The following is a 27,380-nucleotide window of genomic DNA, read 5'->3' as shown; positions in this document are numbered from 1 at the left end:
ATCTTGAGATTTTCCATCAACGGCAAGCTTTCTGTTACGTTTAGAGTGCACCGACAGACAGAGTGTGGCATGTTCAAGAGCTAATGAGCGAAATCAATTGAGACTGTATTTTGGGCATCACGTTGCATATCTCTTGCGGTTCTTCCGTTCCGCGGTATCGCCAAAGCAAAGAACCTTGCGACGGAAAACAGCTCTATCCTACAATCTCTCTCCAATACCCGACCGCACGATGCATTTCCTTACCTCCAGAGTCCTGTCAATAGGACGCCAGGCCATTGCCCAGAAGCCAGCAATCTTCACACAACGAGCGTCTTACTCTGCGGCCGCCACATCTTCAACGAATACCTTCAAAACACACGTCTCATACAAGCCCAACCCTCTCCGACAGCCCGTCAACCCCAACAGGAAGAACAAGATTCCATATAAGGATCGCCCACTCAAGCAACCATTCGTCCCTCCACCAGTATCCAAAAACCCCGAGAAACTCGGCGCAACCCTTCGCTACGTTATTCGACGGACGCCATCCTCCCAGCTACCTGTATACCGCAAGTGGATGTCTGGTGGCAACCGCATGATCGTTATCATTAAGAAGATTGATGGAGACCGCTCCAAGTTTATCCAGGACTTGGCTAGGGATTTGGAGATTAAACCGGTGGATATTCGATTAAATCCTACAACACAACATGTAGAGATCAAGGTAATCAATTCCAACATTGGAGCTCTCGACAGACAACTAATTGTTACAGGGTCATGTCTACGATAAGGCAGTTGAGTGGATCCTGAAGACCGGCTTTTGAAGAGCCGGCCATGAGTGGTGTATTCAGAGATTAGCCAGGTCTTATCCTCGACCAAACACATGGGAGGAATCAAAACTGTATCATATTGACCAGTCACCATCAGGGGCGACACAAGATGTACAATACATGTAGTAATGCGAGCGCATCATAGAAGCATATTTTTGTTTGTCCCTAATGTCTGAATTTGTTCACCATTCCAACTTCCTTTATACACCTGTACATAGACAAGCAGTTTCATCATCACCTGTCTTGTCCCCAAACCATCGACTCCAGAATGCAAGTCTAAACGAGAAGCGCACGCTTCAAATGACAAGACACCAATCCCATGTTTCTCAAAACACTAACATACAAGCTTGAAGATGGGGTAATGCTGTAGAATTTGATCCAAAAAATAAAGTCCCAATTTGACTATCACCTCCCAAGAGCAAAAAAGGTTGAAAGTTTTTGCAATACTTCATCCTTTGACCATTCAGCAGATTGCATTGACAACGCTTCAAGCAAAGCATGAGGTGCTGGCATAGCTTTGGCGGGTATGGATGACGTTGGATCGTTGGGATCTCTGGCCTTCTCAGCAAGTCGTCTTAACAGAGCAACCGCAACAACAACGATATACACCAGCTCAGGGTCTTTTCGGGGTGCTGTTCGGGGACCTTGAACTTGCGGTTGCTCGTACAGTTGACTGAGCTCCCGGATGAGCCTGAATAGGTTCTGGGCGAAATCATTGCCAGATGATAGCCAAGATTGGGCGACTCCGCTGTCGTGACCCGGAGCAAGTGAAGCCAAGATTTCAGCAGAAAGAAGCCCTTGCATCAAGAAAGGCTTTCGAACTTCCACGAGGGATGGGAGGTTAGGTTGTCTCGTCTGTGTCCTGGCCTTATCCGGTATGGGTGCTATGGCCAAGCCGAAGGCACGAGTAAGCAATTCATAAGGAGGGCTGCTGTTCGAGTCGAGTGCGAAGACAGCTTTGTAATGACCCCGATTGGGTTCATCACGAGCTAGTAGCTTCGCAAGTGCATCGACAGCATGTGGCAGGTAGGCGTGCAAGCTTGGTTCGTATTGCGTAAAGAATAAGGTTCCGTCTGAGACTGTAGGGTTGGGCGCCGGGGCAAATGCCAGGAGAAACTGCAAGAGGCAGAGAGCCTGTTCGCGTCCAGGTATCTCTACAGACCCTGCAATATTGGAGAGTAAAATTACAACATCCTTCATGAAATCGAGAGTATTGTTGTGTGATCGAAGAAGCATAGTTCGGGTACCGAGGTATCTTATAACAGCACAGACAAATTTGATAACAATCTCATCCGCAAGTACAGAATGATTATCGTTCTGTTCGCCAGGGAACGACAAGTTTCGAAGAATAGTTGTGACGCATATTAGACGGTCGACGGCCCGGTCGAGCTCATACTCTTGAGTGCCAAACACTGGCAGATCTCGAATATTAAACCGTTCAAGACGGCAGGCCCTCAAGACGTCTTCATATGGTGATATTTGAATCTCATCGGAGACTTCGGCTGTATGCTCAGCCAGCATCTCCACTTGATCCTCGGCACATTCGATGAGAGCCTCTATTAGCTCGTCACAGTACCGAAGCTGAATAAAATGCAATTGATTCATGGAGCACGATGCAGCTGCCAGTACGTCGAGGGCTAGGCGTGTCTCGCCATGAATCCCACTCTGCAAACTCTTAGTAAGAGCACCGATATCGATGTTCCCCAGTTCCTGAAGAGGAGGTACATCGGGTTTCCAGCGTTCGAGTTCCGCTCCAAGTTTGCTAAACGCATTCAAGTCAACACCGCCAAATGTTGATAGTTCCCGGGCACAAGGGCTGTACTCGTCAGTTTGAGGTGCGAGCCGAGGCATTTTCTCCACAACCACAGGTGCTGCTGAGGCCTGACGTCCTTCATTTTGCGATATGCTTCCAGCCCTACGGGTTGCTGGAGAGGGGGCGCCCGGGAACTCTGGCACCGCAGAAGCGTCGATCGTTTGTGATAACGTGCGATTTTGGCCTGGCATCACTGGAGGCTGTGGCTGCATCTGAGGCTGAGGCGTGGAAAATCCGTTAACTGGAGGCTGTCCTGGTTGCATTTGCTTCATGGGAGTTTGTTGCATTTGAGCTGGCGGCCCAGATTGGCCCATGGCCCCAGGGGTCATTTGTTGTCCAGGTTGCATCTGCTTCTGTGGAGTAGCTTGTCCCATGAGTGTGCCTGGGGTTTGTGGCTGTTGCGGTTGCTGTTGGGACTGTTGCTGCGATTGCTGTTGTTGCTGTTGTTGCTGTTGCATCATCCTTTGCTTCTGCTGTTGAGCGATCCACACTTCCTCGAACTTATAAAGGTTGCGTTCATAGATCGTCTTCAACGTCTGCGGAACAATAGGATTCTGAGGTGGCAAGCCAAGCATCTGAGCAACATGGGGCCAGCCGTTAGGGGTCGTAGTTGCTTGCTTGTATCCTCCCTTATTCTGAACCGCTTGAAACAACACCATGAGATTAACTGGTCGGTCCATCACCATGGGATTAGCATCCAATTGCAAGCCTTTTGAGTTCATTAGTGTCGTAAGATTCTTCATAAATTGTTCAGGATTTACGTTGGCCATCATCCTCTGTTGAGGCCTCATGCCTCCTTGTTGCATCTGGCCGTTAGGCATTCCAGGTACCTGCTTATTAGGCATCATACCGCGGCCCATATTTTGCGCCTGCATCTGTGCTTGAATTTGAGTATTGCCTTGCAGTTGTTGTTGCAGTCTCATCTGATAGGCGGCCATCTTCTGCGCGTCCATCATGCCCGGGCGTTGAGGGGTTTGTTGCCCTTGTTGCTGCTGGCCTTGTTGCTGTGGTGTGCCTTGTTGCTGTTGAGCCTGCTGCATTTGAGGGGGGAACATATTGCCTTGCATCTGGCCCATATGTTGCGGCATTTGACTCATCTGCTGCGCCATCATTTGGTTGCCGGTCATCGCATTCGGATTTGGTGAAGGTCGCGCGTTCGAAGGTGATGGAGCAAAGTTTGGGTTGAAGCCTTGGGCCATATTTTGCATATAGGGGTTCGGCTGAGGAGTGCCATGTTCGGACGGTATCGGTGATGTCTGAGGGTTGAATTGCTGGCCACTGGGAGAGAATGGGTGCGGTGACGCGGTCGCGACCCGCTGAGGAACACTTCCTGGTCGCATTTGGTTGCTCATTATCGGGGAGGGGCTCGCATTGGCGGAACCATTAGGTTGAAGATGAGAAAACTGGCCAGGGTTTTGCTGAACCGCGCCGGGTTGAAAGCCTCCAGTAAATGGTTGTTGCTGCGGCGTCTCAGAGCGCGACGTTGGAAGCATTCCGGGATTTTGGCTAGGAGAGCCAGCGAGACTATCCTCACGAGGGCGAGGCCGCTTCGATGGAATAACGGAATTGGTCTGGTATACAGGATTCTGAAAAGAAGGTGAAGCATTGCGCATGGAGCCAGGGCCATTAGCCATGGCGCCGCCCATTTGCTGATTAAACTGAGCAGGATTGAATTGGCCCGGATTAGCCATGAAAGCGGAAGGATCCATCATGTTACCGGCAGCGTTAGAGTCGTTCATGTGTGGAAAGCCGTTGCCATTGTGGTTGGGGACGGCGTCGTTCATCCAGGTGCTCATGGCGATCGACCCAACAGGCTATGCGCGACGGAGTTAGCGATCAGCAGGCACGCGAAAAGCGTCCATGGAGGAGCGCCAAGAAGACGAGGATACAATGACGGAAGGCTGAGATAGGAAGCGATGAGTGGGAGATGAGGCAGTGACACGGTGGTGATGGGACAAGTCGCGTCGCGGCGTGGGTTTGGTGGAGAGCAGTGTAGTGCGAGAGACCAGACCGAACCAGAACCAGACCAGCGAGAAGACCTTGTGTCAGCCTGCCAGTACTGGGAATGGGCTTAGGCAAAGGGGACAGGAAAGTGGGAAATAAAAAAACGCCCAGATTGGATTGGTTGGCACGGTGGTCGGTGCAGGGCGACGCGCTTCAATCAAGCGGCAGATGATAGATGGGAATGACGGGTCGGGTGAGAATGGATGGAAAGGTAGAGGGAGAAAGCGAAAGCCGCGCGACGGAAGCAAGAGAGCAAACGGACGGGCAGCGGACAACGGACAGCACTGTAGCAGGCTAGCAGCCACCTTTTCAGCAGGCAACCCAGCAAGCGACGCCGCCAACAGTGGAGAGCAGGGTGATGGCCGAGCTGAGCCAGCCAGTGAGGGAGAATTTTTTCGCTGGGCGGGTCTCCGTCAGCAGTAGCAGCACCAGGACGATGGGCTGCCGGGGAGGTGGTGCTCGGAAGGGCAAGGACGCGCAGCACTGAGACCAAACCAAGCGCAGGCGACCTCGACTAGCCAATGAAACCTGCCGCTCGCTGAGTGACCAACGGGGAAGGGAAGACAAGAGAAATAGTGGATGCGAATGGGCAGGCAAAAGTGAAGCGAAGCGAGGAGAAGCGACAGCGTACAACTCTATCTATCGCATTCCATCGTCCACTGGAGCGGAGATTCTACTGGATGCATGAAATGATGCTGAGATTCAATAGAAAGATGATAGCCTTACCTAAGCCAAAGAGTGAGAGCGCGTTTGCAGTGAGTTTGCGATAAACTGCAATGGATGCTCGTCGAGTCGGGTCAGGTCTGAATGGATTGGCCTGGGTTTCAGCGAACGGCGAAGACATCTCTGAGAGTCGGGGGGAGGCTGAGTCTGTTTTGCAGCGCGCTGTGCTTGACTGTTCCTGGTATAGCGTCATTTTGAAGTCAAGCCACTCGTGCGCACCTAGACGAATCAGCTGTTTGCGTTAGTGAGAAAGTAAAGCTAGCTCGGTATCAGATAAGATTACCATAGCAAGTGATAGCAACCTCTAACAGCGGGCCCGAGTCTGCTATTATGTTACTATCCCATTCTTCCATACAAAACTGAGAAGCGGCATTCCTGGCGATGTTGCATGTGACAACAAGCGCTGATAGACGAACAAAGGCTTTCGATCAAAGTGCCCCATGGCTTCATGGGGACTGCTTCTGCCAGTCATCGATGAAGCTCAGTCCATGACTGCATGGCAAACATTGACTATTGACTTCTGGCGATATTGAAGCTGGCCTGGAAACGCCGTGACGAGAGTTTTGCCATTATCTTGTCTCCGGTCCGACTGTTTTGTTGCAACTGAGCTACTTTCTTCAGTTGATACTCTCAATTGCTACAGACCTTCAGGTCGATATCGAAACAGGTTGGCGAAAGGCTTCCAAGCTCGTAGTGTAAGCACCGGAGAAAAACACTGAACTATTATTGCAACTGCAGACATTCTGACGCCCAAGCTCGAAGAGTATGTCGGTGCTGTCAAAGTAGTACGCCTCATGTGCAAATCGTCCAGCAATCTGCTCCTGTATTTATCCACGTATCTCAGTGGACGTAATCCGCGCGCGCAAGTAGTATGTGTGTCGCACAATTTCGGACCAAATACCCAATGTAACGATTCATTCGAGACCAGCATCGCCTTAACACACTTGTGCAGGCGCTGTCTCATTGAGAACGAAGTCAACCACAATCGATAGCGATAGCTGACTGCGCTGTACGCAGGCCTTTTGGCCCCTGTGTCCATAGCAATGGCCGGAACTGCTGGGATAGCTTTCCATTGGGGTGACCCTCCACGGCCATACCGCGAAGGCAGACCCATACAGAGAAACGGGCCATTCGCCGCCAGGAACAGGGCAAACCCCTCGGAACAGCGACTGCGCAGGTGCTATTCGCCCGAATCAACAGCCAGCATGCCCCATAACCATTCTTTCGGGTCAGAGAAACATGAACTTGTCTTTGCTTGTTTCTACTTGAAAGAGGCGCAGACACACAGCTATCGGCTTTGAGTCCGGGGATTGTCTGCGGTGGCGCCTGATGCGGGCTGTCCACCCACCACTGGCGCTTCCCGAGTGGATGCCAGTGGATGGATCCTTGTCAGGCAGGCCGTCATGGCCAGAACAGCCAGCGCCGTCTCAAGTTCGTTCTGGGCTGTCTTTGAGGTGCCGGTGAAGGCTGTCGCGATTTTCGTGAAATCCATTTGTTTGTCGTTTGTTTGGTCAAATCATGCTTGTTTTCGCTGGCTTTGTGAGCGTGTCGTGTCAAAAATGGATTTGCAATCGAGTGAACTGCCATCCCACTTACAACCCAGCCCAGCGGCTCGGGGTGCCCTGAAAACCACCCGACAATTTGGAGATGGCTCCGCGTCTGTATAAGTGAGCAGGCCAAAAGACAGGCGTGCGTACGACAGCAACACACGTCGAAAAGAGAGGTTTCATAAGTGAAGCAGTCAAGAATAAGAGGTAAAAAAGGTTTGAGAGGGGAAAACAGGCGGGAAATGGGCAGCAAGAAGGAACGGGGGAAGGGGGGTAGTTATGTGAAATACCTTACCTTGCCTTGCCTTTCTCCGTACCGCCAACGACCAGCCTGTGCTGTGCCTGGGCTTGCGACCTCACTTGAGCTCTCACTTCGGGGGCTTTGATTAACGAAATTTTCTCCGCTCAAATATGCTCCAATTTTGTTGCTCCTATTCAAAGTTATTGTCAATCTGTATCTTAATTCATTTGTTCTCAGATTCTTATTCACACACTTATCTGGTCAAGCCGTGGTTCCTGAGTGGCGCATGTCTGCCGTTCATCTTCAAGATGGGACCAAGGATTGAGTCTGACCAGCGAAACCACGAGAAGTTGACTGATGAGGTTTCATCTAGAAAAAGATATATCGATACGGGTCATGGGCTAGGCTCTGAGGGAATACATGCTGCTTCGTTTCCCTTCGTTGTTTCTCCAGGTCTCCTATTGTTTTCCAACCTCTGATCCTCTCATTTCTCACTCACGATCCGACCACCCACTCACATAGGGTCGCTTGCGCACTGTACTGTACGGTACGATTCCAGATCACCCACGCGCTGTTTTGAGGTGGGCGACTGACTTGGCAGGGCCTGCTTGTGCCACGGCCCTAATAACAGTAATCAGTTTCGATCAACGATTGTTACTCTGGCAGAATCTTTCAATTATGCTTTCGTGGGTGGTTCTTAGGTTTGTTGAATTCTGCTGGTGATGACTGAACACGTCCATATAGGCTCATGGATCCTCCACCTCAGACTGTAACAAAGATTGGAGGATGAACTGACTTTGCCTCACCAAGTATGAATTGCAAAGAAGCGGTCTCGCTATCATAGAAAAAGGCTTAATCTTCCCCTCTTTTCCCCTCCCAATCCCTCCTGAAATCGGTTTCTTAAGTCCCCTCATTTCCTAGCCGTGAACTGCGCCTTATCCAGTCGCCCTACATGCCATGTGCTTCTCGGTCGCTCTTCTTCCCCTGTCGTGAACTCCCCACATTGATGGAGAACGGGGTCGGTGGCGAATAGTTTGTCGTGCTGCAGGTTACAGGAAGTCAATTCTGCCTCGGATTACTCACATTATCTCTCGTGAAAGGTGTCTTTTGCTGGCTGGTCAGCAAAGCCATTCGTGGGTGGAAGTGGACGTGAGGGTAGGCAATCCATGAACAGGGCTGGGCCAACCATCTGTGATGGTTGCAGATCTGTCTCGCCCCAAAAGGCAAAAGACCTTCTACCCAACATGATCGACATGTAATTGCCGTTCATTAGCCTTTGAGCCATTGACGCCCTGAGACTTTGGGAAAAAAACGCATCACGTATAATTGATAAATAAGACAGGCCCAATCCCAGCAGGTCCTGAGGATTGAACGTAAAACTCGCCAAAAAAGAGAAACGATCATTACTCTGGGTCACCTCCGAACAAGCATCACATCAGCCCTGGAGCTTGGGACCGTGTCACGGCTGGACGGTCAGGAGGTACTAGGCAGCGTACAGAAGCCTGCATATAAAACGGCCCAGATGCCGTTCTGGCTTCCCCATGCATATACAAGTTACATGATGCATGATGCCATCAATAGACGGCTCCAGTCGCTTGCGGGACCAACAATCGCGTGGCATGGAGCCCTCTTCAGGAAACGACATCTGTTGGTGGATGCGATGCTTCCCGCATATCAATTTTGACTCTGAAATTACATCGACTGAATGCACTGTTCTTGTTGCTACCGAAGTGATTCCCGATAAAAGCTGCTCAGTCTCATTTAGCTTGCCACCTCTTTGACTTGCTCATTTCAGCTCTTCGTTTCCCTATAGTTGCTATGTAGCCCCACAACGGCTTCCTCCTTGACGGGATGATCCCAAAACGCTGGGTCACCCTAATATCGGGCCGGGGCCTTGCAACCACCACAAAGCGATCCCCAGTCTCTCCTGGCCTCTGGATATTAGAGACTTCGGACCTTAGCCTAGGTAGGTAGGGTAAGAAAATGATGTTATTGAACAGCCTGCTAATTTCATCATTGTTTATTCTACAGACCTAGTAATACCATCTAAATAATTGTCACTTAGGGCTTTAAGTTCTTAGAAGTTCAGCTCTCCCTACCTTAGCCTCACAAGACGGAGGATCTCAAATATCGATTATGCAATCTACATTTTATAATCCAGGACTGTGTTTATTAAAAAAAAATTAAAAAAAGAAGAAGAGAAAAAAGTGCTTCTTCCAGTAATTATAGCCGCCATCACGATATCTGTCTCTTTACCTGTTGTCTTTTTCCTCCTTTTTCTGACTATCGGTATGGTATCCACGATTAAGATTTGCCGCCAATGCAACAGGAACAAGGTGCATGTATCATGTTGATTTCTAGCGTAACCACATAGTACAAGTGTAGCACCTTCAAATCCTGACCATAGCATTTAAAAGGTAACTGAAGAAATGATAATTAGCTCTATTTATACCCATTTAAATGGACTCCATCTTCTTTTTGGTATGTTCCAAAACTGCCCGAATACCCTCATCCAAAACATCCAGCGCAAGATACCCATCTATCCATGCGACGGTCTTCTTCTGTAATTCCGTGCGATCTGTTGTGGCTTCCAGGTACCGGTTCAAGCGTGACAGTACCTCTCTGAGGTTCTTGGGAAACTCTGCTGTCTGTGGGTTCACGCCCATAATAGGTTGGCGAATGTGGACGTTGCATGTGGCTGGGTGGTTGGGATACTCCTGATCAAGGGCATCCAGAACATGCTGTGATATCCTAGGCTGAGCAGGGACATGTGTGAAAGACACGAAGAGGTCAAAGAATGCCTCTGCAGTGTTGGCGCTGAAGAAGGCCTGCTTCTTTGAGATATCGAAGATAGCCATAGGGATAGCGCCATCCATGGCAGGGTTTGATTTCAAATGCTGAGCCGTCTGCTTGTCAATAACCTTGGCCTGGGCGTTGGATGGCTCGGGAAGATCATCGTCGTCCTCATCATCATCACTATCCACAAGTCGCAGCTCGTCGCCATCCTCCTCACGATCAGGCCGGAGAACATCCTGGCCGGGCTTTGCGACCGCCTTGCGCTTATCAACCTTTTCAAGCCATTCCATCTCCGTTCGCGCATATTCAACCCAGAGTTTTTCATTCGTCGTGCAGAAGCGGCAACCTCGCATGAAAAACCCACGCGCGGCAGCCATGTCGCCATTCTTCGCTGACCTTCGACCTGCCATTGCCCACAGCTCAGGGTCTGTAGGCATCATGCGTAGAGCATTGGTCATGGTTTTGCGCCAGCGCTTGGATGCTTTGACGCTGGACGTATATGAAAGATATTCCCTCCACAGCGCACTGCTTCCTGGATGTCGATTGACACCTCGCTCGTAAATCGCAAGCGTACGGCCCTGGCCAGCATGGGCAGACTGGAGGTGTCGGATTTTGAGACGCTTGCAGCGTTTGCTGCGGAGGGACTCAAGGGACTGCTCCCATTGCGCGTACGAAGACCAATCCGATGGCTTATTCCCAGGTGAGAGAACTCTGTGCTCGTAATCGTTGCGCTTTTGGACGATTGTGCGAATCTCATCCTACGAAAATGATGGGTTAGATGACAATGTTCTCTAGCAAAGTTAGAACGCAATTACCTTTGAAAATATTTCTTTCTCCTCCCATTCTCGCAGCTGCGGTACAGCGCGTTCGAGATAGAATCTCGCCTTATCAGCGACGCCAGCCATCTTGCGTTTGTGCGACCAAGAGGTATTAGTGTGGTTCAGAAGGTAGACAGCAAATTTAGGAAGTTTTTTTGCCGGCAAGGCTGGCAGATCAATAACTTTTTTAGCGGGGCACTCTTCAGCCTCGTGGTGGTCGCGACGACGGGAGCCAAAATGGAAATCGCCGTCTAACGTTAGGCTGTTTATTTCTCGCTTGGAGTCCCTGGCCTTTGATTCGCTTCAGGAGCGCGCGGGCCAGTGTCAAAAAATAATATCGATTTCCGAGTGTCCCCTGCCCCGGTCCGTCTCCACTTAGCAATTACACTTCCAAGTATTACGTCGCGGTGGAGGTAACGTCAAAGCTCCGAGGTCTGTTTGTCTCGTCCGAGAGTGAATCTCACCACTTGCATGATCGTTTTCTCTCGTCGCTCGTTCTGAGATTTTGACTCTTGGTTCCCGGATCGCCCGGATGGGATTTTAGAGAGTTTGTTCAGTCCTTATCTCCTTCGAAATGGCTTCAAAATACAAGGACAAAGATACAGGCGTTGTCCTAAGCTTCAATGGAAGTTTGGTCAGTTGGGCGCATACTGCTGTCGCGTATAGTATGTTGTTGCATCCTCCTCTGTTGTAGATATGCAACTTGGATGACCGAGACGCTGATTCATGGTGTTCTAGCTGCTTTCTTTAGTGCATTGGTTATTGGTGTTTACCTACACTATCACAAGATCGTACAGAATGAGTTCTACGGTTATCCGCAAGAATGGTTCCCCTCAGTCTCAGCGACGATTGGCGATCGGTACCCCGAGCGATCGTTCTTCATGATTTTCATTGCCATCACATCCGGTACAGCATAATCGATCGAATTGGACCATATCCGCATTGTACTGATAGCTCCCAGGTCCTCGGTTTGCCCTTGTCGGTTTATGGTATCTCCTCACGCGAAAGCCCGGCCAGAAGCTGCCTACGTTCGTTGCTGTTATGGGCCTACTTCGAACTCTAACCTGTGGCGGCTGGACATACATTACATCTACAGACGATCACGATTGGCATGATATTCTCATGATTTCCTACATTGTTGCGACGCTTCCGTGGACGACTGGCTGTATCGCACTCAGCCCCGCCAATTCTCAGGCCATCAAATATCGCAAATACTTGGCATCTGCCTTTTTCGGCACTCTTGTGCCACTGATCTACTTCTTCATTCAGCACAAGGTGCATCGTGTCGCTGGAGGTAAGACAATGGTTCAACGCCATTGAAATTTGGCTCACTAACACTATAAACCAGCTTACACGACTTACGCCTTCTTCGAGTGGTCTTTGATCATCCTTGATGTGGCCTTCGACGCCGTGACGGCTCTCGATTTCAGTACCTTCGCTATTGAGGTTAGAGATATCAAGGGTGCGAGCAAGGGGTACGTTCAATGGCTTCCCAGATAGTCTTTGGCTTCCAGAACAGCCGTTTGCGAAATATACATGTTTGCAGGCCATGGTCTAAGTCTTTTGCAGTGAGAACCTGTCGTCTATCCCATCCGCCGTCCTGGAAAAGGAGTAAGTACAGAATTAGCGTGAGGAGAAGATTGTCATTAACCAAGTCCTTAGAAAGGAAAAGGCAACAGGCGGTGTTTTTGCTGTTCGCTTCAGTTGGCCCGAGGCACTTGATATTGCCGCTGAAGTCTATCATGGAGTAAGCTTTCTGTGTTGGGCGGGAACGACGATTTGCTGACCCATCTTAGTATGTTTTCTGGACTATTCTGACTAGTCTGGGGCTTGTAGTGTGGTGTAAGTCAATCTGGATTGTTGATTGAGACCTGTGTGAGCCTAACTCAATATCAGACTTCCCGCTTTGGTACATGGGCATTTCAGGATACGAAGTTTTGGTCATGACAACGATTTCGCCCTTCATTCTGGCTAGCCGTTCAGCTCGGTCTCTTGTGGTGAACAACTTGCGCGCAGTACACCTTCTGTCTCTCGCGGGCATCGCAGCCTATCTGGTTGAGGAACCCAGTTATCGCCTGTTTACGGTTGGATTTGGCGTTTTTATGTCGTGCTTGGGGTGGGCCGGTACTCTTTTTGCAGAGTCAGTTCACGAGGGCCGCCTTGAATCCAAGATCATGGGTTGGATGATTGGTCTTATTCTTTCATCTACTGCCAAGTTTGCGTGGTGGACAAATAACCCTATTTGGCCTATTATGCATGCTGCGAATGGCGGGTGGAACAACACTGGTCTTGTGCTGGGTGTTCTAGCCGCCCTCCGCTTCACCAGACGAGCACCCCTCGCTGCCGGTTTGGCTCCGCGGCCTGCCAAGAGTAGCTCGAGTTTCCTTTCGTCACTCGGTCTTGCTGGGTTGTTCTTTGGCCTCCACTCTTTGCTCTCTGATACCAGCACCATGATCCTCTGGGGATGGGAGGGTTATCCCATTCGTGGCCCATACTTCTCTACACACGGCTGGCTCACTGTTCTTGCTATGTCGCTGGGTCTGTTCGGCGGAGTCTGGCAGCCTAGGCTTGCAAGCAGCTGGGGGGTCTATATCATTGGTACCGTTGGTGCTATGTTTTTGACTTTCTTCAGCCATTGGTCCGGTTACTACGGCGCTCTAACGCTTGCCACCTACTTGATGGCATATTCTGTGCCCATTTTGACCCATGCAGCCAAGACAAATCCTACGACAACTTTTGGCAACGGTTTCCTCATCTACAACTTCTTGGTACTCTTCCACGTTTGGGTTGTGGCATATGCCTTTGTTCCAGGTGGCCAACTCGTCCGTGAGCACACTGACTGGATCATGTACACGATGATGACCTGCATTGGTGCTGGCGTGTATGGCATCAACGCCTCAGGTCATCAACGGCAACCTTCGAAGCGGTCTGTGCCAACCCAGCAAAGGAAGTATTTTGGCGTTGCGACCATCTTGATCAATGTTTTCTTCTTGATCTCGGCCTTCCAGCGGTTCCCTAGTAATAACTATCAGCCTTATCATGCTGATGACCGTATCCTCACTGCAGGTATTTGGACGATCCACTTTTCGTTTGACAACGATATGTGGGCATCAGAGTACCGTATGCGAGATCTCATTAAGGAATTGGAAATTGATGTCATCGGTCTTCTTGAGTCCGACAACCAGCGTATCATCATGGGTAACCGTGATGCTACGCAGTTCCTTGCTGAGGATCTCGGCATGTATGTCGACTACGGTCCTGGCCCCAATAAGCATACATGGGGTGCCGCTCTTCTGTCGAAGTTTCCCATCCTCAACTCGACGCATCACCTTCTACCTAGTCCTGTCGGTGAACTGGCTCCTGCTATCCATGCGACGCTGGATGTCTATGGTCAGCTCGTCGATGTATTTGTCTTCCATTCCGGGCAAGAAGAGGATCCTGAAGACCGACGCCTGCAGTCACTTTATCTCGCTGACCTCATGGGCTCGACCCCTCGGCCGGCATTCTTACTTAGCTATCTGGTCACAAAACCAAAGGAGGGTAACTACAACACTTATGTGAGCGAGAAGTCGGGTATGAAAGATGTAGATCCGTCAGATTGGGACCGATGGTGCGAATACATCCTTTTCAAGAGACTCAAACGTGTGGGATACGCGCGCGTGAGTCGCAGCTCGATTACCGATACGGAACTACAGGTTGCCAAGTTCAAGATCCCTGAGTCCAAAGAGGAGATCGAGAAACTGGATGCCCAGCCAGATAAGGAGCGCAATCGCCGAGTTAAGGAGGAGGAGGTCCCTGAGGGTTGGAGATTCCCCGCAATGTTCCGAGGTGATGGCGTGCGAGAGCACAGATACCATGTGTTCAACGAGCCCAGGTATTTCAACTAGATAGGCTGTACATTACGCTGTTTAAGGGTTTGAGCAATACGACAAAGGTGCACCTCGATGCCGTATATGCTATTCATATTAATGGGAGGAGTTAATGGGATAGGGAAGATATGGATTATGAATGATGTATGGCGGCGACGTTCATGTGCTTAATTCTAGTGCACGCAATATATACTCTTTGTTGTATGTATGTTGGCTGTATGATAGTGATCCGAAGACGCAGCAAAAAATTCCCTGTTGAAAATGCTCATGTCTTGAGGCCGGTGCTCTAGGGTATTCACCATTCATTCAAGGAGCAGGTGATTTATGTGGTGTTATCTATGTATATAAGATGCATTTGTAGGTAACTGTGTACTATGTACCTAACCATGAGTGTATGCACTGCTTGCGGAGTCAACGCGTGGCATTTTAGTTTGACATTGCCTCGATAATGTTTGTTATCCTTCTACACAAACCTCCACAACCCATGTAAAGCTTGTGTTCCTGCGAGATAACAGAGTTACAATGAACCTCAAGTGGCTTGAGGCAGACTTACCACGAAATCGGTCAGCCGCTGACCAACAAGGTCCAAAAAAAGAATTACCCTATCGTATCCATTCCTGAATGTATTTCTGCAAAAGAACCGTTGTCGAGCTTGCATTGTGTATGTACACAGACGAAAACTGCAGATTTCCGTGCCCACCCCGCAAAGAAATATCTCCGTCCCCACTCGGACCGCCGAAACTCCACAACGCCGCGGTCATCGTCGGGCATGTGAGGTTTACAAGCCCCTGTCGCCCGCTGCTGCGCCAGGTATGACCAAGGAAAAAGAGTATTTGTGTGATTCCGCAGGACGGACCAGAGCCGCATGTATGGTGAGTGCCGAGTTGGAGCAAAGACCGAGGGGGTCGACAATCATTCGTATTTTACACATTATTCATGACGGCATAAAGACCTTGACTTGACGTGGACAACCGATTGGCGGCTGACTGTGCTTTTAAGGGAAAGTTTGAAATGGCAGGTGACCTTTGGAGGTGAGGAGGCTGGACTAGGAACAACGTCTGAGCATTGTTGTGAGCCAACGATGTATTGCACCACTATGATAGTTATTTCACGAGTGGGAGATAACGGGATTTATATAGTAGATCTGAACATTAGACGGATAACTACTACTATAAGAAAGATGCCAACATCAAAGAGTAAAATTCCGAGTTCATGCCCCTCGTAACTAGGAGTCATCGAAGCTGGATGCAATCATGGATCGAAATAATAACAATTCCCCAAATGGCAAACTTAAAACCCCACAATCTAAAAAGCTCCCCCACAATCTCTCAATTCTCCGCGATCCAATACTGTTCCGTCATTTCCAATCCGAACTTAGCCGCTTGAAGACTTCATGGCTCACCCCTCCACCTCCAACAAGTTTGTGATTATTGACAAGCTTTGTGTGCCGCCGCCAGCCGACTATGAGCGCCTCGCCTAGACCCAGACCAGGGATGGAAGAAGTCAGCGAAACATGAGAAGTGGGCGGGCATGATGGGCTAGATAGAAAAGAGGGTGGTCATGGGGCTACAGTCGTCGTGTAGGTATGGAGGTGTATCGCTTTGTGCCTTGATAAGACGTATATAACTCCTCCGGGGCTTCCGTCTCTCTTGATCTGTTATCTACCTCTTATTCTCACAGCTTCTTAGAGAGTCACCCTTTCTGTGTGTGAGACAAACAAGATGACGTTCAACTTGACACATCTGCTGGTTTACTTGGGGTTGTTGGTAGGAGGACTAGCTCTCTATGTAAGTCAACACTGCCTACAGCTTCTACGATAATCAGAAACTCATATGTGACCAGGGCTTCGGCATTGTTGTTTACCGAGTCTTCTTTCACCCTCTAGCCAAATACCCAGGCCCATTCCTCGCCAAGATCACAGATGGATACCAGCTCTACCACGCCTGGAAGGGCGACAGGCAGCTCGAGTTCTGGCGCATGCACCAAAAATACGGCCCAGTTGTCCGCTTCGGCCCCAACTCGCTTTGCTTCAACTCCAACAAGGCCCTCAAGGAGATCTACGGCTTCCGCACAAACGTCCGCAAGGCCGAATTCTACAATGCCTTTGTCCACCCTACCGCCAACACGCACAACACGCGCGACAAGGAGGTCCATGCCCGCAAGCGCCGTGTCATGTCTCAGGCCTTCTCCGAGAGTGCTATGAAGGAGATGCAGCGATACATCTTGGGTAACGTCCGTACTTTCTGCGAGCAGATTGGTATGCTGGAGGGCTCCGGAGAAGAGACCAAGGGCTGGACCAAGCCCCGGAAGATGAGCGACTGGTGCAATTACCTTGCCATGGATATTCTTGGTGATTTGTGCTTCGGCAAGGCTTTCCATATGCTTGAGAGCCCGACTAACCGCTTTGCCCTGGAGCTTGTTGAAGCTGCTACAACCCGCCACCTTCTCGTAAGTGTACCTGCCATCTTCCAATATGGCAACAGATGAAACTGACTCTCATAGTGTGGAACCATGCCCATCGTGAACAAACTCAACCTGGATAAGATCCTCTTCCCTGGACTCGCTGCTGGTCGTGCTCGCTACATGGGCTACAGCAAGGGCCAACTTGCAGAGCGCACCAAGCTTGGCGAGGAGACAGATCGCCGCGATTTCTTCTATTATCTTCTTAAGGCCCGCGATCCCGAGACTGGCCAGGGCTTCAGTACTCCTGAGCTCTGGTCCGAGTCCAACCTGCTGTAAGTGACGCTAGACGACCTCGAAACACTCCAACTAACAACTGAATAGTATCATTGCTGGATCTGACACCACATCGACCGCGATGGCTGCCACTCTCTTCTACCTTGTCCGATGCCCTCGCGCTCTCGAGCGAGTCACCGAAGAAATCCGAAGCAAGTTCAACGATGTCGAGGAGATCTGCCAAGGCGCTACTCTCGCATCTTGCACCTACCTCCGAGCCTGTATCGATGAAGCCATGCGTCTCTCTCCATCTGTCGGTGGTATTCTTCCCCGTGAGGTTCTCTCCGGCGGTATCACCGTTGAAGGCCGTGCCATTCCCGAGGGCACCGTTATCGGCGTCCCCCATTATACCATCCACCACAACGAGTCCTACTACCCTTCACCATATGAGTACGTTCCTGAGCGATGGCTCGTTGGCGCTCTCAACCCCCTCACTGGCGAGAAAACAACCGAGGATGAGGTTGCTCTGGCTGCCAGTGCATTCTGCCCCTTTAGCATTGGGCCCCGTGGCTGTATCGGCAAGGGTCTCGCCTATGTTGAGATGACAAACACACTTGCCCGCACTATGTATCTTTATGATATGCGCAAGGCTATTGGTATCGTGGATCCTGCTGAGGGCAACCCCAAGAATGAATGGGGTCGACACCGACCAGGCGAGATGCAGTTGGTTGATACATTTACGAGTGCTAAGAACGGACCTATGATTGAGTTCCGTAAGGCTGCGCATATCAACGCGTGAGCTCAAAAGTATAAAAGTAGGAGAGAAATATGAGTTCATGAAATGGACGTACAGGACATAAGATACAGACACCTACCTACCTAGTCACGGAGATGTTAATTTTGGATCCAGCAGGAGGAGAACACAAAACTCATGATTGAATGGTCTACGAATGGTTAAATGAAACAAAAATAAAAGCATTAAAATTGAAGCTATATCTTTTATGTTACCGTGATAAATATGATTAGACAGCGGCTTAGTTTGTACCTTGCATAAAGTGACTAACCGTCAAAGGGAGTTTCGAAGCGAAACTTGTGGAATAAAGACCTTTTTATCTGGGGATTTGCTGTAGAATTTAAATATAGCTTTCACCTTATTGTATACCTAGAGGAAGTATAAATTCTGCTGTATAAATATCAAGTGACTAAAGTTTTTAGGTAAGTTAGCCAGAGATTAAAGGGGCTTTTTACTATAAGTTGATGTATTTATTTAGGCACCCTTTTTTCCAGTCCAAATGGAAGCTTCCTTGCTCCACGGGGGAGCAAAGCTTCAGTGAGCTTCAGGCTCTAGCCCATAACGACCCACTAATTCAACACTTATGACAAGCGTTCGCAAAAACCCGATGGGCCCAACGAGGCTGGGGAAAGGCTGAGAGTGCTCTCTATCTTTCTCTAAGCTTTCTCTCTTAGGCATTTTCTTTCCCTCTCTCAACTTCATTTTTCCAAAAAATTGAAAGAATTCGCCCAAATCCAGCGAACACGACTTACACGTAACTGGGGCATGTCATGAAGCAGTTTGGCACCTGGCTCATTTGACTCCGGGCGCGTGTCCAAGTTTCTACGCTCATAATTTGACTGGACCAAGACGCAACTCCCATTCAATCAGCGTCGAAAGATGACTTTGTGTAAATTCTTTCAGCAGGGCAACTGCAAATTCGGCAGTACGGTTTATTTCTATTCTGTGGGCTGCTTTGTCCTCCTTCTGATCACACTGACTTGTCCATAGATAGTTGCCGATTCGAACATGTAAATCCAAACAATCGAAATCAACCCTCGAACCGCTTCGGAGCTCTTGGAGGAGGGAGCAATCAAAACCCAGCTGGTACGAAACACGATAGGTGTTGATACACGGGACAGGAATTGACGACTCAGCAGACAAATACAACATTACTACCGACACCATCGAAAAGGATTTGACGAACGAGGTTCCGCAATGGATCCTCTCAGCCTATGCGCCAGGGCGAGATGCTCCTGGTCAGCTCTTTGGCGGATACCCGCGCGAACAGAGTTTTGAAGAGCTGCGGCTACATTTCATGATGGGGAAAGCGTCGGGGAACGAACAGCAAGCTGTGAGCGCCCATTCAATTGGTCTCTACGCGACCGTCCAGACTGACCTATATTCGACCTTAGCTTAACGAAGCACAAGAGCTATATGCGCAGGCACAACAACAAATGCAGACCGCTCTCCGCGATGTTAAAGGGGCAATTCAATTTATCGTAGGCGAAGAAAACAACCACCCGAATCGGCACGATATTTGCAAACAGGGAACGCAAGGAGCCCCCTTTGGCGAATTTCTTGTTGGGAAGCGACCCAAATCGACAATCGCTGATACTGGCGCTCAGCCAACCCCGTTCGGATCCAACAACAACAATCCTTCAAGTCCTTTTGGTGGCGGCGCATCGACCGGTGGAAGCGCCTTTGGGCAGCCATCGACTCTCGGCGCGAAACCAAGCGCGTTTGGTGCACCGTCCTTTGGTCAACCATCGCAGCCAGCACAAGGAGGAGGCTCGGTCTTTGGTCAGCCATCGCAACCTTCAGCGTTCGGACAACCATCACAGTTGGGACAAACCGCCTCGGCATTCGGCAAGCCAGCGCAAACCTCAACCTTTGGCCAGCCGTCACAGCCAGGATCTGCTTTTGGCCAAACTTCAGCTTTAGGCGCAAAGCCCAACCCGTTTGGCACACCAGCCTTTGGACAACCTTCGCAACCAAATGCACAAGGCAGTGTCTTCGGCCAACCGTCACAACCAAATACGCAAGGCAGCGCATTCGGTCAACCGTCACAGCTAAACGTGCAGGGCAGTGCCTTTGGCCAAGCCAGCCAGCTTGGACAGAAACCGAGTCCCTTCGGAGCACCAAGTGGAACGAACAACAGCTCTAGCCCATTCGGTGCCGTCGCAAATAACAATAATGCCCCTGCAGCGAACCCCTTTGGTGCTCCAAGTGGTAGTGCGACAACCAGTCAGCCTGCCAATCCTTTCGGATCCAACAATAATAACCAGAACAATGCCCCGGCGAATCCGTTTGGACAGCCTTCACAGCCTGCTCAGGGAAGCTCGCCATTTGGCCAACCTTCAAACGCTGTCGCACCAGCAACGTCAACCCCATTCGGTGCATCTAACGCGACCTCGAATCAACCTACAAACAGTCCATTTGGCCAGCCTTCACAGACTCAGTCAAATGGCTTTGCATCGCAGAATAACCAACCACCAGCGAGCAATCCATTTGGTCAACCCTCGCAGCAGAAACCAGCGAATCCTTTTGGCCAACCCTCCAACGCTGCACCAGCTGCCGCGAACCCGTTTGCTACAACACAGGCTCAAAAACCAGCAGCAGCAGCAGCCACTTCGACAGGCCCATATCCACCGAACAGCAGTCGACAGCATCCGCCAATTGAGAGCTATAGCTCAAAAGGCATGGATGGACGGCTATTAATGTTCAAGGGCAAATCAGTCATTTACAAGGACGGCAAACCCGGAATCCGAGAATTTGATGGGACATGGCGACGGATTTGGTTCCCAGATGGTCCTCCTGCATTCTCAGCGGATACAGAATTGCCCCCTGAGATGTACGACGACAAGTCCAAGGCTCAGTGGATGGCCTTCGCACAGACTGGAACCTTTGAGGGTGGCCTGGTGCCCGAACTACCGCCTCCGCGAGAATGTACACTATGGGACTTCTAGCCAAGGAGTCAAGTCGAGTCAGTTCACAACTTGTTTTATATATGATGTGGAGATGAAGAGTCGGGGATGAATAGATGGCGTTAGACGATTCAGGAGAATGCATTAATTGGCGTTGTGTACAATCATTGGGGATGCTTGGATGCATAATCTAGACAGTAAAAGAAACAATTTCACGAGATAAGCAAAGTGAAGGATGGTATCAGATTCAGTACATTTTTATTAAGTTGCTGTGTGGTTTTGATACAGCAGGCTCCACTTCAAGTGATGAAATGACATAAGAGTTTATCGAATGCTAGAGATCTCACAAAGACTGTCCACAACAAATCAACAAAGCTCATTAGTGAAATCATCTCAAGATATTTGCTTGGTGTTTGCCTTGTAGCACTAACTACCAGGGCAGCTCTCGGGTACAGACGCGCTAGTCCGGGAGCACTTAAGCGCTTTCATAATCAGAGCCATTGATTGGCTTGAGCGGTAGAATAGTATCTTTGTACCTCCTCCAGGTTGACTTCATCAGCTTGCAGCTGTGAGAATCCACTTTCTGATGAATCATCCGGCGATGCAAACGCAGGCTTGAGCCACGATATTCATGAAGGTCATGAGCGACAGTTTATAAGAACGACTCATCTCTCTCTTGAAATTCTCACCAAGCCCAAAATTGCACTCAATTTAGCGCACAAAACCAGAAGTTTACCACGCACACAAAGACACCCAACCATGGTCTCTTTACCACCCTTCGCACCATTCCCCCAGTCATCATGGCGACAGCATCTCTCCTCCAGCGAATGGAATACACTTCTGCAATCCTGGACATCTATTTGCCGTGCCATTTCGTCCCTGTCTGAACAGGACATCAAGACAGCCCTGGCGCGCGACGAATCCATTGCAACATTCCTAGTCTCCTTCGCAGAGGAGACAGCAGAGGCAGGCTTCACAATACTAGACTCTCACTCGACAACACTACCAAAAGCTGTATTTCAGCTCGTATCGAGAGTCTTCACTGTATCTCCACCTCCTCAACTATTCGATTATGCGTTCTTGGCAAATATCGCAAGAATATTCCCCAGGAAAGCTACTGCCCCTCTCATTGCACGGCTCTTTCAGCGACATGCTGCTGCGCTTGAGGCTGCATTGACTGCCCTGAAGAAGCAACTTATACCCCAGTTAGAGGCTGGTATCAAGGGTGATTTGAAGAGCGTTGAAGCTCGCCTGATACGACTGAATTATCTTCTACATGCTTCGTCGGATACCTGCACTTTATTCCTTGCGGGATCTGACTTTCTCGATGGCCTCATCGTGTGCTTCCGCGTCATGAACCCTCCTCTGCGCAAAGTGATATTGACCACGACGTATCTATGTCTGGTTGGGTTAATAGATACTGAACCAGCCAAATGGTCGATGCTGAGTGATCAACTATACGCCCTCAAGGAAGCGGCTGATGCTCACAAGGCTGGCCCTCTCAATGTCAACGACTCACTTGTCCCTGAGCTCATCACCAACACCCCCCTCTTGAAGGTACTACTACGGAGGGCGGAGGATACCGGCGCGGCGACCGAAAATTTCAAGAAGCGAATTACGGCCTTGGAGGGCTACAGAAAGGGAACCATGGTCCGTCCTAAACGACTTATAAGAAGGAGATTGGATAAAGGTAAAGGCAAAATAACACAGCAAGAAGTGAATGCCGACATTCATGTTCATAAAATGAGCCAAATCACTCAGGTTCAGGATTTATTTCCCGATTTAGGATCCGGCTTTGTGTCCAAATGTCTCGATGAATACGGAGAGGACGTGGAGCAGGTTGTTGCCAATTTGCTAAGTGAGACTCTACCGCCTCACTTGGCTAATGCTGACCGCAGTGAGTCCTTGTACGTTATAATCTTCCTATTCTCAAATCGCGATTATTTGTTAATCCATCATTAGGTCATCACACCCTGAAGCAGGACACACAGAGCTTGCACCGCGATCTACTCCGCCCCAGGTTCCCACACGACACAATGTTTTTGACGACGATGATTTCGACCGCCTTGCCATGGACGTTTCTAAGGTTTCATTTGGAAAGAAACCAGGCAAGAACGCCGATGAAATGCTCAAAGATAAAGCAACCGCGCCTAACAAATCGGCCATTCTATCTGCCCTCGCGGCATTCGATTCTGATGATGACGAACGTGATGATACTTACGATGCTGACGATGTGGGTGGCACCGTTGACGCCTCCAACCAGGAAGCCGATGCGGCGAGTGACAGCAACGAGGAGGCATTGTTCCGTGCGTACCAGATGGACTCAAAGCTGTTCGACCGTGATGCTGGCACAAGGCGAGGTAACCCGCGAGCCAAACTGCGGGAAGAAACTGGAATGACAGATGAAGCCATAGAGGGATGGGCCCTTATCTTGGTCAGGAACCCCCAACAGAAGCGACGGTTAGAGGCCAAGTATGCCTTTAGTGGACAACAAGCGCAACTAGAACGCACATCTTGGCGAGCATCTCCAGCTGGCTCGGGAGAAGAAGGAAGCGAACCTGACGGTGGATCATCGAGGGGTGGCAGAGGGGGTGGTCGAGGACGAGGACGGGGGCGAGGTCGGGGAAGAGGCGGCAATGTTGCGGGGCCTACAGGCGAGAAAGAGACGGAAAGTGCTAGGAAGAACAAGGAAGCAAATAAGGGGTCTCGGGCGAACCACAATAGACGCGATGCTCGAGCAAAGAAGATGGCACGAGGAGGTTTCGCTGGCTGATCAATCACCAGTTCTCTGCTTCTTCCATCTATCTGAACCCGGCGCAGCAGCTAGACAAGACGTTCTTCTCTTTCGAGCCTGAGTTGGTGCAGTTGCTTCTGGCCCATACAGATCACCAAGATCCAGCTCTGTAGCATAGGGGCTCTTCATATCGGCTATCATGGGAGTGCCAGGATAACCACTGGGCCCTGCTGGAGAGACAATGCCGCTGAGAGAAGCCAGAGTCTCTTCGATGCCCGAATAGCGGTGGTAATCCTTTGGTGTAGCTAGCTCTGAGACAGCCTCAATAGAGGTCAGATCCTGGTCGCCATCACCTGTACCCATTATCATGCTTTGGAGCGACATCCGCGAGCTCCTCCTGCTACTATTGAGGTATACCCGTAGATCGAAGCATTGACGACATGATGGGTGTAACGGAAAGCAGTTTGCTTCATCACGATGCTGCGGAAGTTGAGGGCGTGACTGCTGCCCACACTTTTCCTGGATATCGTCGAAAATGTCTGCGATGGGAGTGAAGTAGGTGACACGTTGTCCGGGCCCCCAATAGTTATTGCGACCCCAGACTTGACCGATTAGACCATGTGTATTGGCGTCAACAACTCCAGCACCACTGTCGCCGTTAACACCAATGCCTCCACGTATCCAGGCATCCTCATCCTCTTGCGGCCATGGTTCCTCGATAAACCATTCTCTCGTAGCCTTCTGCGTCTGGTTCTCCACCCCAGAGACATACGCAGGGATCTCGCAAATCTGACCGCGCTGATAACCAGATGTTCGACCGCTAGACAGAACATCTGCACCTGGCACAATAGCGGTTGTAGTAGCCACGGTTGGTTCCTGAGTTGGAGGCTGGGTTTCTGAAGGGAATTTGCGAAGGATATTTGCTTGTGAAGTACGAGCACCGATGAGAGCCCAGTCTGTTACGACAAGGGGCTTATCCATATCACACTCATCCCAATAAGGATCATGCGAAATTCTCGTTGTCTTGAGGTTCAGACCTGACGTGACCTCGAGCTTACCGAGCCTGAAGTTCGTCTCCTGGGCCATGGCATCATGCCCCTCGTCTATGCATCGCTTGCGATCTTGGGAAGATGGATGCTCAATCTCCACTTGAGCGAGCTGTTGGTAGGCCTCCATGAAGGGATGAAAGTTGCCCAACCAATAACTCCCACCACCGACGGTGATGCAAGGACCAAGAGTAGCAGTGCTATCTTCAAATACCCCATTTCCTGTAACACCGATACTGTCACCCATGCAAGGATCGCGGAAGAAGTAGGGGTTTCTCGCGGCACAGATATCGTCCTTGTGATCTTTGCCTAGGCCACGAGCCCAGGTAACGGTGCGGTTAATCTCCCCTTGGGTAAAAGCGAACGTGACTAGCTTGGAAAAGTTGCTGGGGATAAGATCTTGAACGTGGCTAACAATGATGATCTTTCGAGCACGAGAAATAGATTTTGGAGCCATGATGCAAATTCGCTTCATCTGTGGGGATTTGCCTCGAGTGACAGTGACTACGTGACGAGGCCCAACCCAGATAGGCAGATATTGGGAAAGAAATGGAAGAATGGCGTGTTCGAAGACTAGAGGAAAGCTCGTTATTTCTATACACCGTGAGGCTCGCCCTCTGATAAGGTCTGTTGGACTTTCTGCACTTCTAGGAGTGCCTTTGATAGTCAGTCTGTGAGCTATCAAGAGAAGAGAGACTTGATGGCCTTACCAGCATTCTTTCTAGCTCGCTTCTCAACGACGACCTGTAGGCGATCTTGGCATTGATGCTTCGTCTTAACCACATCCATGGACATATCTGTGTCATGATCTCTGTTCTTTCTTTTGAGAGACGCAAGAGTAGTGGTGGGCGTTCCACTCGACGATGACCTGTTGCCCGTCTCCATGCTAGTATTAATCTTTGCTGGAAGCTCCCATTCCTTTGCATCATCTCTACCATCCTCGGGGTGAGCCATGGCTATGTGGGACTGAAGAAGGCGAATACTTTGGAATGTCGTCTCTGTGCAACCGGGCGATGGACAAATGACAAGATGTTTGACTTTGACATGGTAGATAAGTCCGTCCCTGGTGGAAAAGCTCGGCTGGTCACAGCCAGCCCAGTTACACAGATAGGTGTGACAAGATTTGACGTGGGACTTGAGGTCCAAGTCAGACGAGAAAGCTCGTTGGCATTGAGGGCCAAGGCAGACGAAAGAAGGCGTCGAATTATCAGTGCTGTTAGTTCGCCCACCTCGACTTAGCGGACTCGGACCTCTTGAGCGACCTCTACCGTTACGGACGGTCATCGCATCACTGAATTCGGTCGGAACAGAGGAGAAAATGGAACCAGTAGAAGAAGTATCAGCACTGATGGTAGAAATTGTACTCATCTCTCGCATATCGCTTTCACCAGCCCAATTGGTACAAGGCTCCAGGCCCAGGTCCAACCTGGCTGGTGATGCAGACCGATAGCAGTCAATATTAAAATCGGAATGAATTGATTGAATTGGCTGCTGAAAAAAATCAAAAGACATGAGACGGGGAGAGGCAGTAGTCTTTGACACCGACAAAGCAATTGAAGCCAGTGTCGTGGGAGGTATCGATACTGCCTGAGCGGTCCGAGGCTGGACTGTGGGGCCGTGAGGATGGCCGGGAACGTGGTAAATCAACGGCCCCGCGGTGGTCCTTGCGCCTGAGGTTGTTCATTGCGTGAGTTCATTAACTTACAATGGCTTTGTGAGGCTGCAATTGAGAAAAAAAAAAGGACAAAGTAATTTTTGAGGGGTCAAACAAGGAATGGAGAAAATGCAAAACATTCGAAACTGGGGCCTTCCTTGGTCATAGGTGACTGTGGTTGCCTGAAGAAATCTGGCGGCCTCTGCAGAGGTGGGCGAACCACTCATTCTCTGAAAAGAAGTACCCTTTTTGTAAGCAAGTATAAGTGGTAAGGCTGATTGTTGATGCAGAACACACAAAGGGGGGGCTGAAGAACTTGGGTCCAAGTGAACTACATGGAAACATGAAAATGAGGCCCAAGTGACCACCGGTATTGATGGCCGATATTGTCATAAACATGCTGGACTTGTTGATTGCTCTACACTTTTGTTTCTCTTTCTCCTTTTCACCCGAGGTACGTTAGGCGGACTGGCGATACCTAGGACTTTTTGGCCCCCAACTGTGTTCAATCAACCCCTCACGATTGGGGATAGGCCCGTAGTTTCATGTTTCTTCATGGCGCAGTGCAGGGTTATGCGTCGCACCGTAAGAGTTGCTGATCTTTCCTATCATTCACTGAATTACTGTTCTTGATTACTTGTCTCACAATATTCACCTCTTTGTTGTATCTGAAGTGTCTTGCAATTGGAAGTTGTTTGAAAAAAAAAAAAAAAAAGAAGAAAAAAAAAAGAAACCCATCCTAGAATTATAGATGACTTGACCATGCTTCCTTTCTGTAGACAGGATATGTAGACGTAAGGTAGCTATCATTATTCAATTCGAGCAGTAAGATAAGTAGGTATCTACGTAGCAGGTACTGGGCTAGATTTCTGAAATATTTCAGATTAAATAAGGGAAGTATCCTATATCACATATTACCTCCCTCATGCAGTGTCCATCAAGAGGAGGGCGATGGGC

At 49.8% G+C, this 27,380-nt stretch overlaps 9 protein-coding genes across 15 annotated transcripts; 6 read left to right on the top strand and 3 right to left on the bottom strand.

Annotated features, from left to right (window-relative positions):
- The first annotated feature begins 3 nt into the window (after positions 1-3).
- Positions 4-5,069, top strand: FOXG_07782 (uncharacterized protein). Its single transcript, XM_018386406.1, has 2 exons — positions 4-697; positions 747-5,069. Exons 1-2 carry the CDS (start codon positions 230-232, stop codon positions 795-797), a joined length of 519 nt encoding a protein of 172 aa, XP_018243575.1. The 5' UTR covers positions 4-229; the 3' UTR covers positions 798-5,069.
- Positions 50-7,166, bottom strand: FOXG_07781 (uncharacterized protein). 3 transcript variants are annotated; one of them, XM_018386404.1, is made up of 4 exons: positions 6,940-7,128; positions 5,627-6,874; positions 5,347-5,575; positions 50-4,430 (listed from the first exon to the last, which is right to left on the bottom strand). In XM_018386404.1, the coding sequence occupies exon 4, from the start codon at positions 4,410-4,412 to the stop codon at positions 1,209-1,211; it is 3,204 nt and encodes a 1,067-aa protein (XP_018243573.1). In that variant the 5' UTR covers positions 4,413-4,430; positions 5,347-5,575; positions 5,627-6,874; positions 6,940-7,128; the 3' UTR covers positions 50-1,208. The 3 variants fall into 3 exon arrangements, with proteins under 3 accessions (XP_018243573.1, XP_018243572.1, XP_018243574.1); XM_018386403.1 differs by having other exon boundaries at positions 5,627-7,166; XM_018386405.1 differs by lacking the exons at positions 5,627-6,874; positions 6,940-7,128 and having other exon boundaries at positions 774-4,430; positions 5,347-5,616.
- Positions 7,167-7,273: 107 nt separating this feature from the next.
- On the top strand, positions 7,274-8,504 carry FOXG_19539 (uncharacterized protein). Its single transcript, XM_018399777.1, has one exon. It carries the CDS (start codon positions 7,302-7,304, stop codon positions 7,608-7,610), a length of 309 nt encoding a protein of 102 aa, XP_018243571.1. The 5' UTR covers positions 7,274-7,301; the 3' UTR covers positions 7,611-8,504.
- Positions 8,505-9,287: 783 nt separating this feature from the next.
- Positions 9,288-10,906, bottom strand: FOXG_07780 (uncharacterized protein). The gene is made up of 2 exons (XM_018386402.1): positions 10,743-10,906; positions 9,288-10,685 (listed from the first exon to the last, which is right to left on the bottom strand). The coding sequence occupies exons 1-2, from the start codon at positions 10,830-10,832 to the stop codon at positions 9,588-9,590; spliced, it is 1,188 nt and encodes a 395-aa protein (XP_018243570.1). The 5' UTR covers positions 10,833-10,906; the 3' UTR covers positions 9,288-9,587.
- A 223-nt stretch (positions 10,907-11,129) lies between these two features.
- Positions 11,130-15,016, top strand: FOXG_19538 (uncharacterized protein). Of its 3 annotated transcripts, XM_018399774.1 has the most exons (8): positions 11,130-11,410; positions 11,484-11,651; positions 11,707-12,039; positions 12,094-12,220; positions 12,315-12,356; positions 12,408-12,492; positions 12,542-12,587; positions 12,642-15,016. In XM_018399774.1, exons 1-8 carry the CDS (start codon positions 11,320-11,322, stop codon positions 14,630-14,632), a joined length of 2,883 nt encoding a protein of 960 aa, XP_018243567.1. In that variant the 5' UTR covers positions 11,130-11,319; the 3' UTR covers positions 14,633-15,016. The 3 variants fall into 3 exon arrangements, with proteins under 3 accessions (XP_018243567.1, XP_018243569.1, XP_018243568.1); XM_018399776.1 differs by having other exon boundaries at positions 11,484-12,039; XM_018399775.1 differs by lacking the exon at positions 11,130-11,410 and having other exon boundaries at positions 11,457-11,651.
- A 904-nt stretch (positions 15,017-15,920) lies between these two features.
- FOXG_07777 (uncharacterized protein) lies at positions 15,921-18,293 on the top strand. Its single transcript, XM_018386401.1, has 4 exons — positions 15,921-16,401; positions 16,457-17,062; positions 17,117-17,349; positions 17,399-18,293. Exons 1-4 carry the CDS (start codon positions 16,336-16,338, stop codon positions 18,087-18,089), a joined length of 1,596 nt encoding a protein of 531 aa, XP_018243566.1. The 5' UTR covers positions 15,921-16,335; the 3' UTR covers positions 18,090-18,293.
- A 395-nt stretch (positions 18,294-18,688) lies between these two features.
- Positions 18,689-21,312, top strand: FOXG_07776 (uncharacterized protein). Of its 2 annotated transcripts, XM_018386399.1 has the most exons (4): positions 18,689-19,008; positions 19,074-19,169; positions 19,223-19,416; positions 19,478-21,312. In XM_018386399.1, the coding sequence occupies exons 1-4, from the start codon at positions 18,963-18,965 to the stop codon at positions 21,029-21,031; spliced, it is 1,890 nt and encodes a 629-aa protein (XP_018243564.1). In that variant the 5' UTR covers positions 18,689-18,962; the 3' UTR covers positions 21,032-21,312. The 2 variants fall into 2 exon arrangements, with proteins under 2 accessions (XP_018243564.1, XP_018243565.1); XM_018386400.1 differs by having other exon boundaries at positions 19,223-21,312.
- Positions 21,313-21,542: 230 nt separating this feature from the next.
- Positions 21,543-25,395, top strand: FOXG_07775 (uncharacterized protein). 2 transcript variants are annotated; one of them, XM_018386398.1, is made up of 3 exons: positions 21,548-22,896; positions 22,952-25,101; positions 25,202-25,227. In XM_018386398.1, exons 1-2 carry the CDS (start codon positions 21,749-21,751, stop codon positions 23,760-23,762), a joined length of 1,959 nt encoding a protein of 652 aa, XP_018243563.1. In that variant the 5' UTR covers positions 21,548-21,748; the 3' UTR covers positions 23,763-25,101; positions 25,202-25,227. The 2 variants fall into 2 exon arrangements, with proteins under 2 accessions (XP_018243562.1, XP_018243563.1); XM_018386397.1 differs by having other exon boundaries at positions 21,543-22,896; positions 22,952-25,395.
- On the bottom strand, positions 21,543-26,805 carry FOXG_07774 (DNA polymerase epsilon subunit 1). The gene is made up of 2 exons (XM_018386396.1): positions 25,480-26,805; positions 21,543-25,426 (listed from the first exon to the last, which is right to left on the bottom strand). The coding sequence occupies exons 1-2, from the start codon at positions 26,279-26,281 to the stop codon at positions 23,763-23,765; spliced, it is 2,466 nt and encodes an 821-aa protein (XP_018243561.1). The 5' UTR covers positions 26,282-26,805; the 3' UTR covers positions 21,543-23,762.
- Between the last annotated feature and the right edge of the window lie 575 nt (positions 26,806-27,380).

Source organism: Fusarium oxysporum, chromosome 4, assembly GCF_000149955.1.
Source record: "Fusarium oxysporum f. sp. lycopersici 4287 chromosome 4, whole genome shotgun sequence".
Classification (NCBI taxonomy): Eukaryota; Fungi; Ascomycota; class Sordariomycetes; order Hypocreales; family Nectriaceae; genus Fusarium; species Fusarium oxysporum.
The sequence above is the reverse complement of the archived record's forward strand: the minus strand, read 5'-3'. Positions and strand labels throughout refer to the sequence as shown.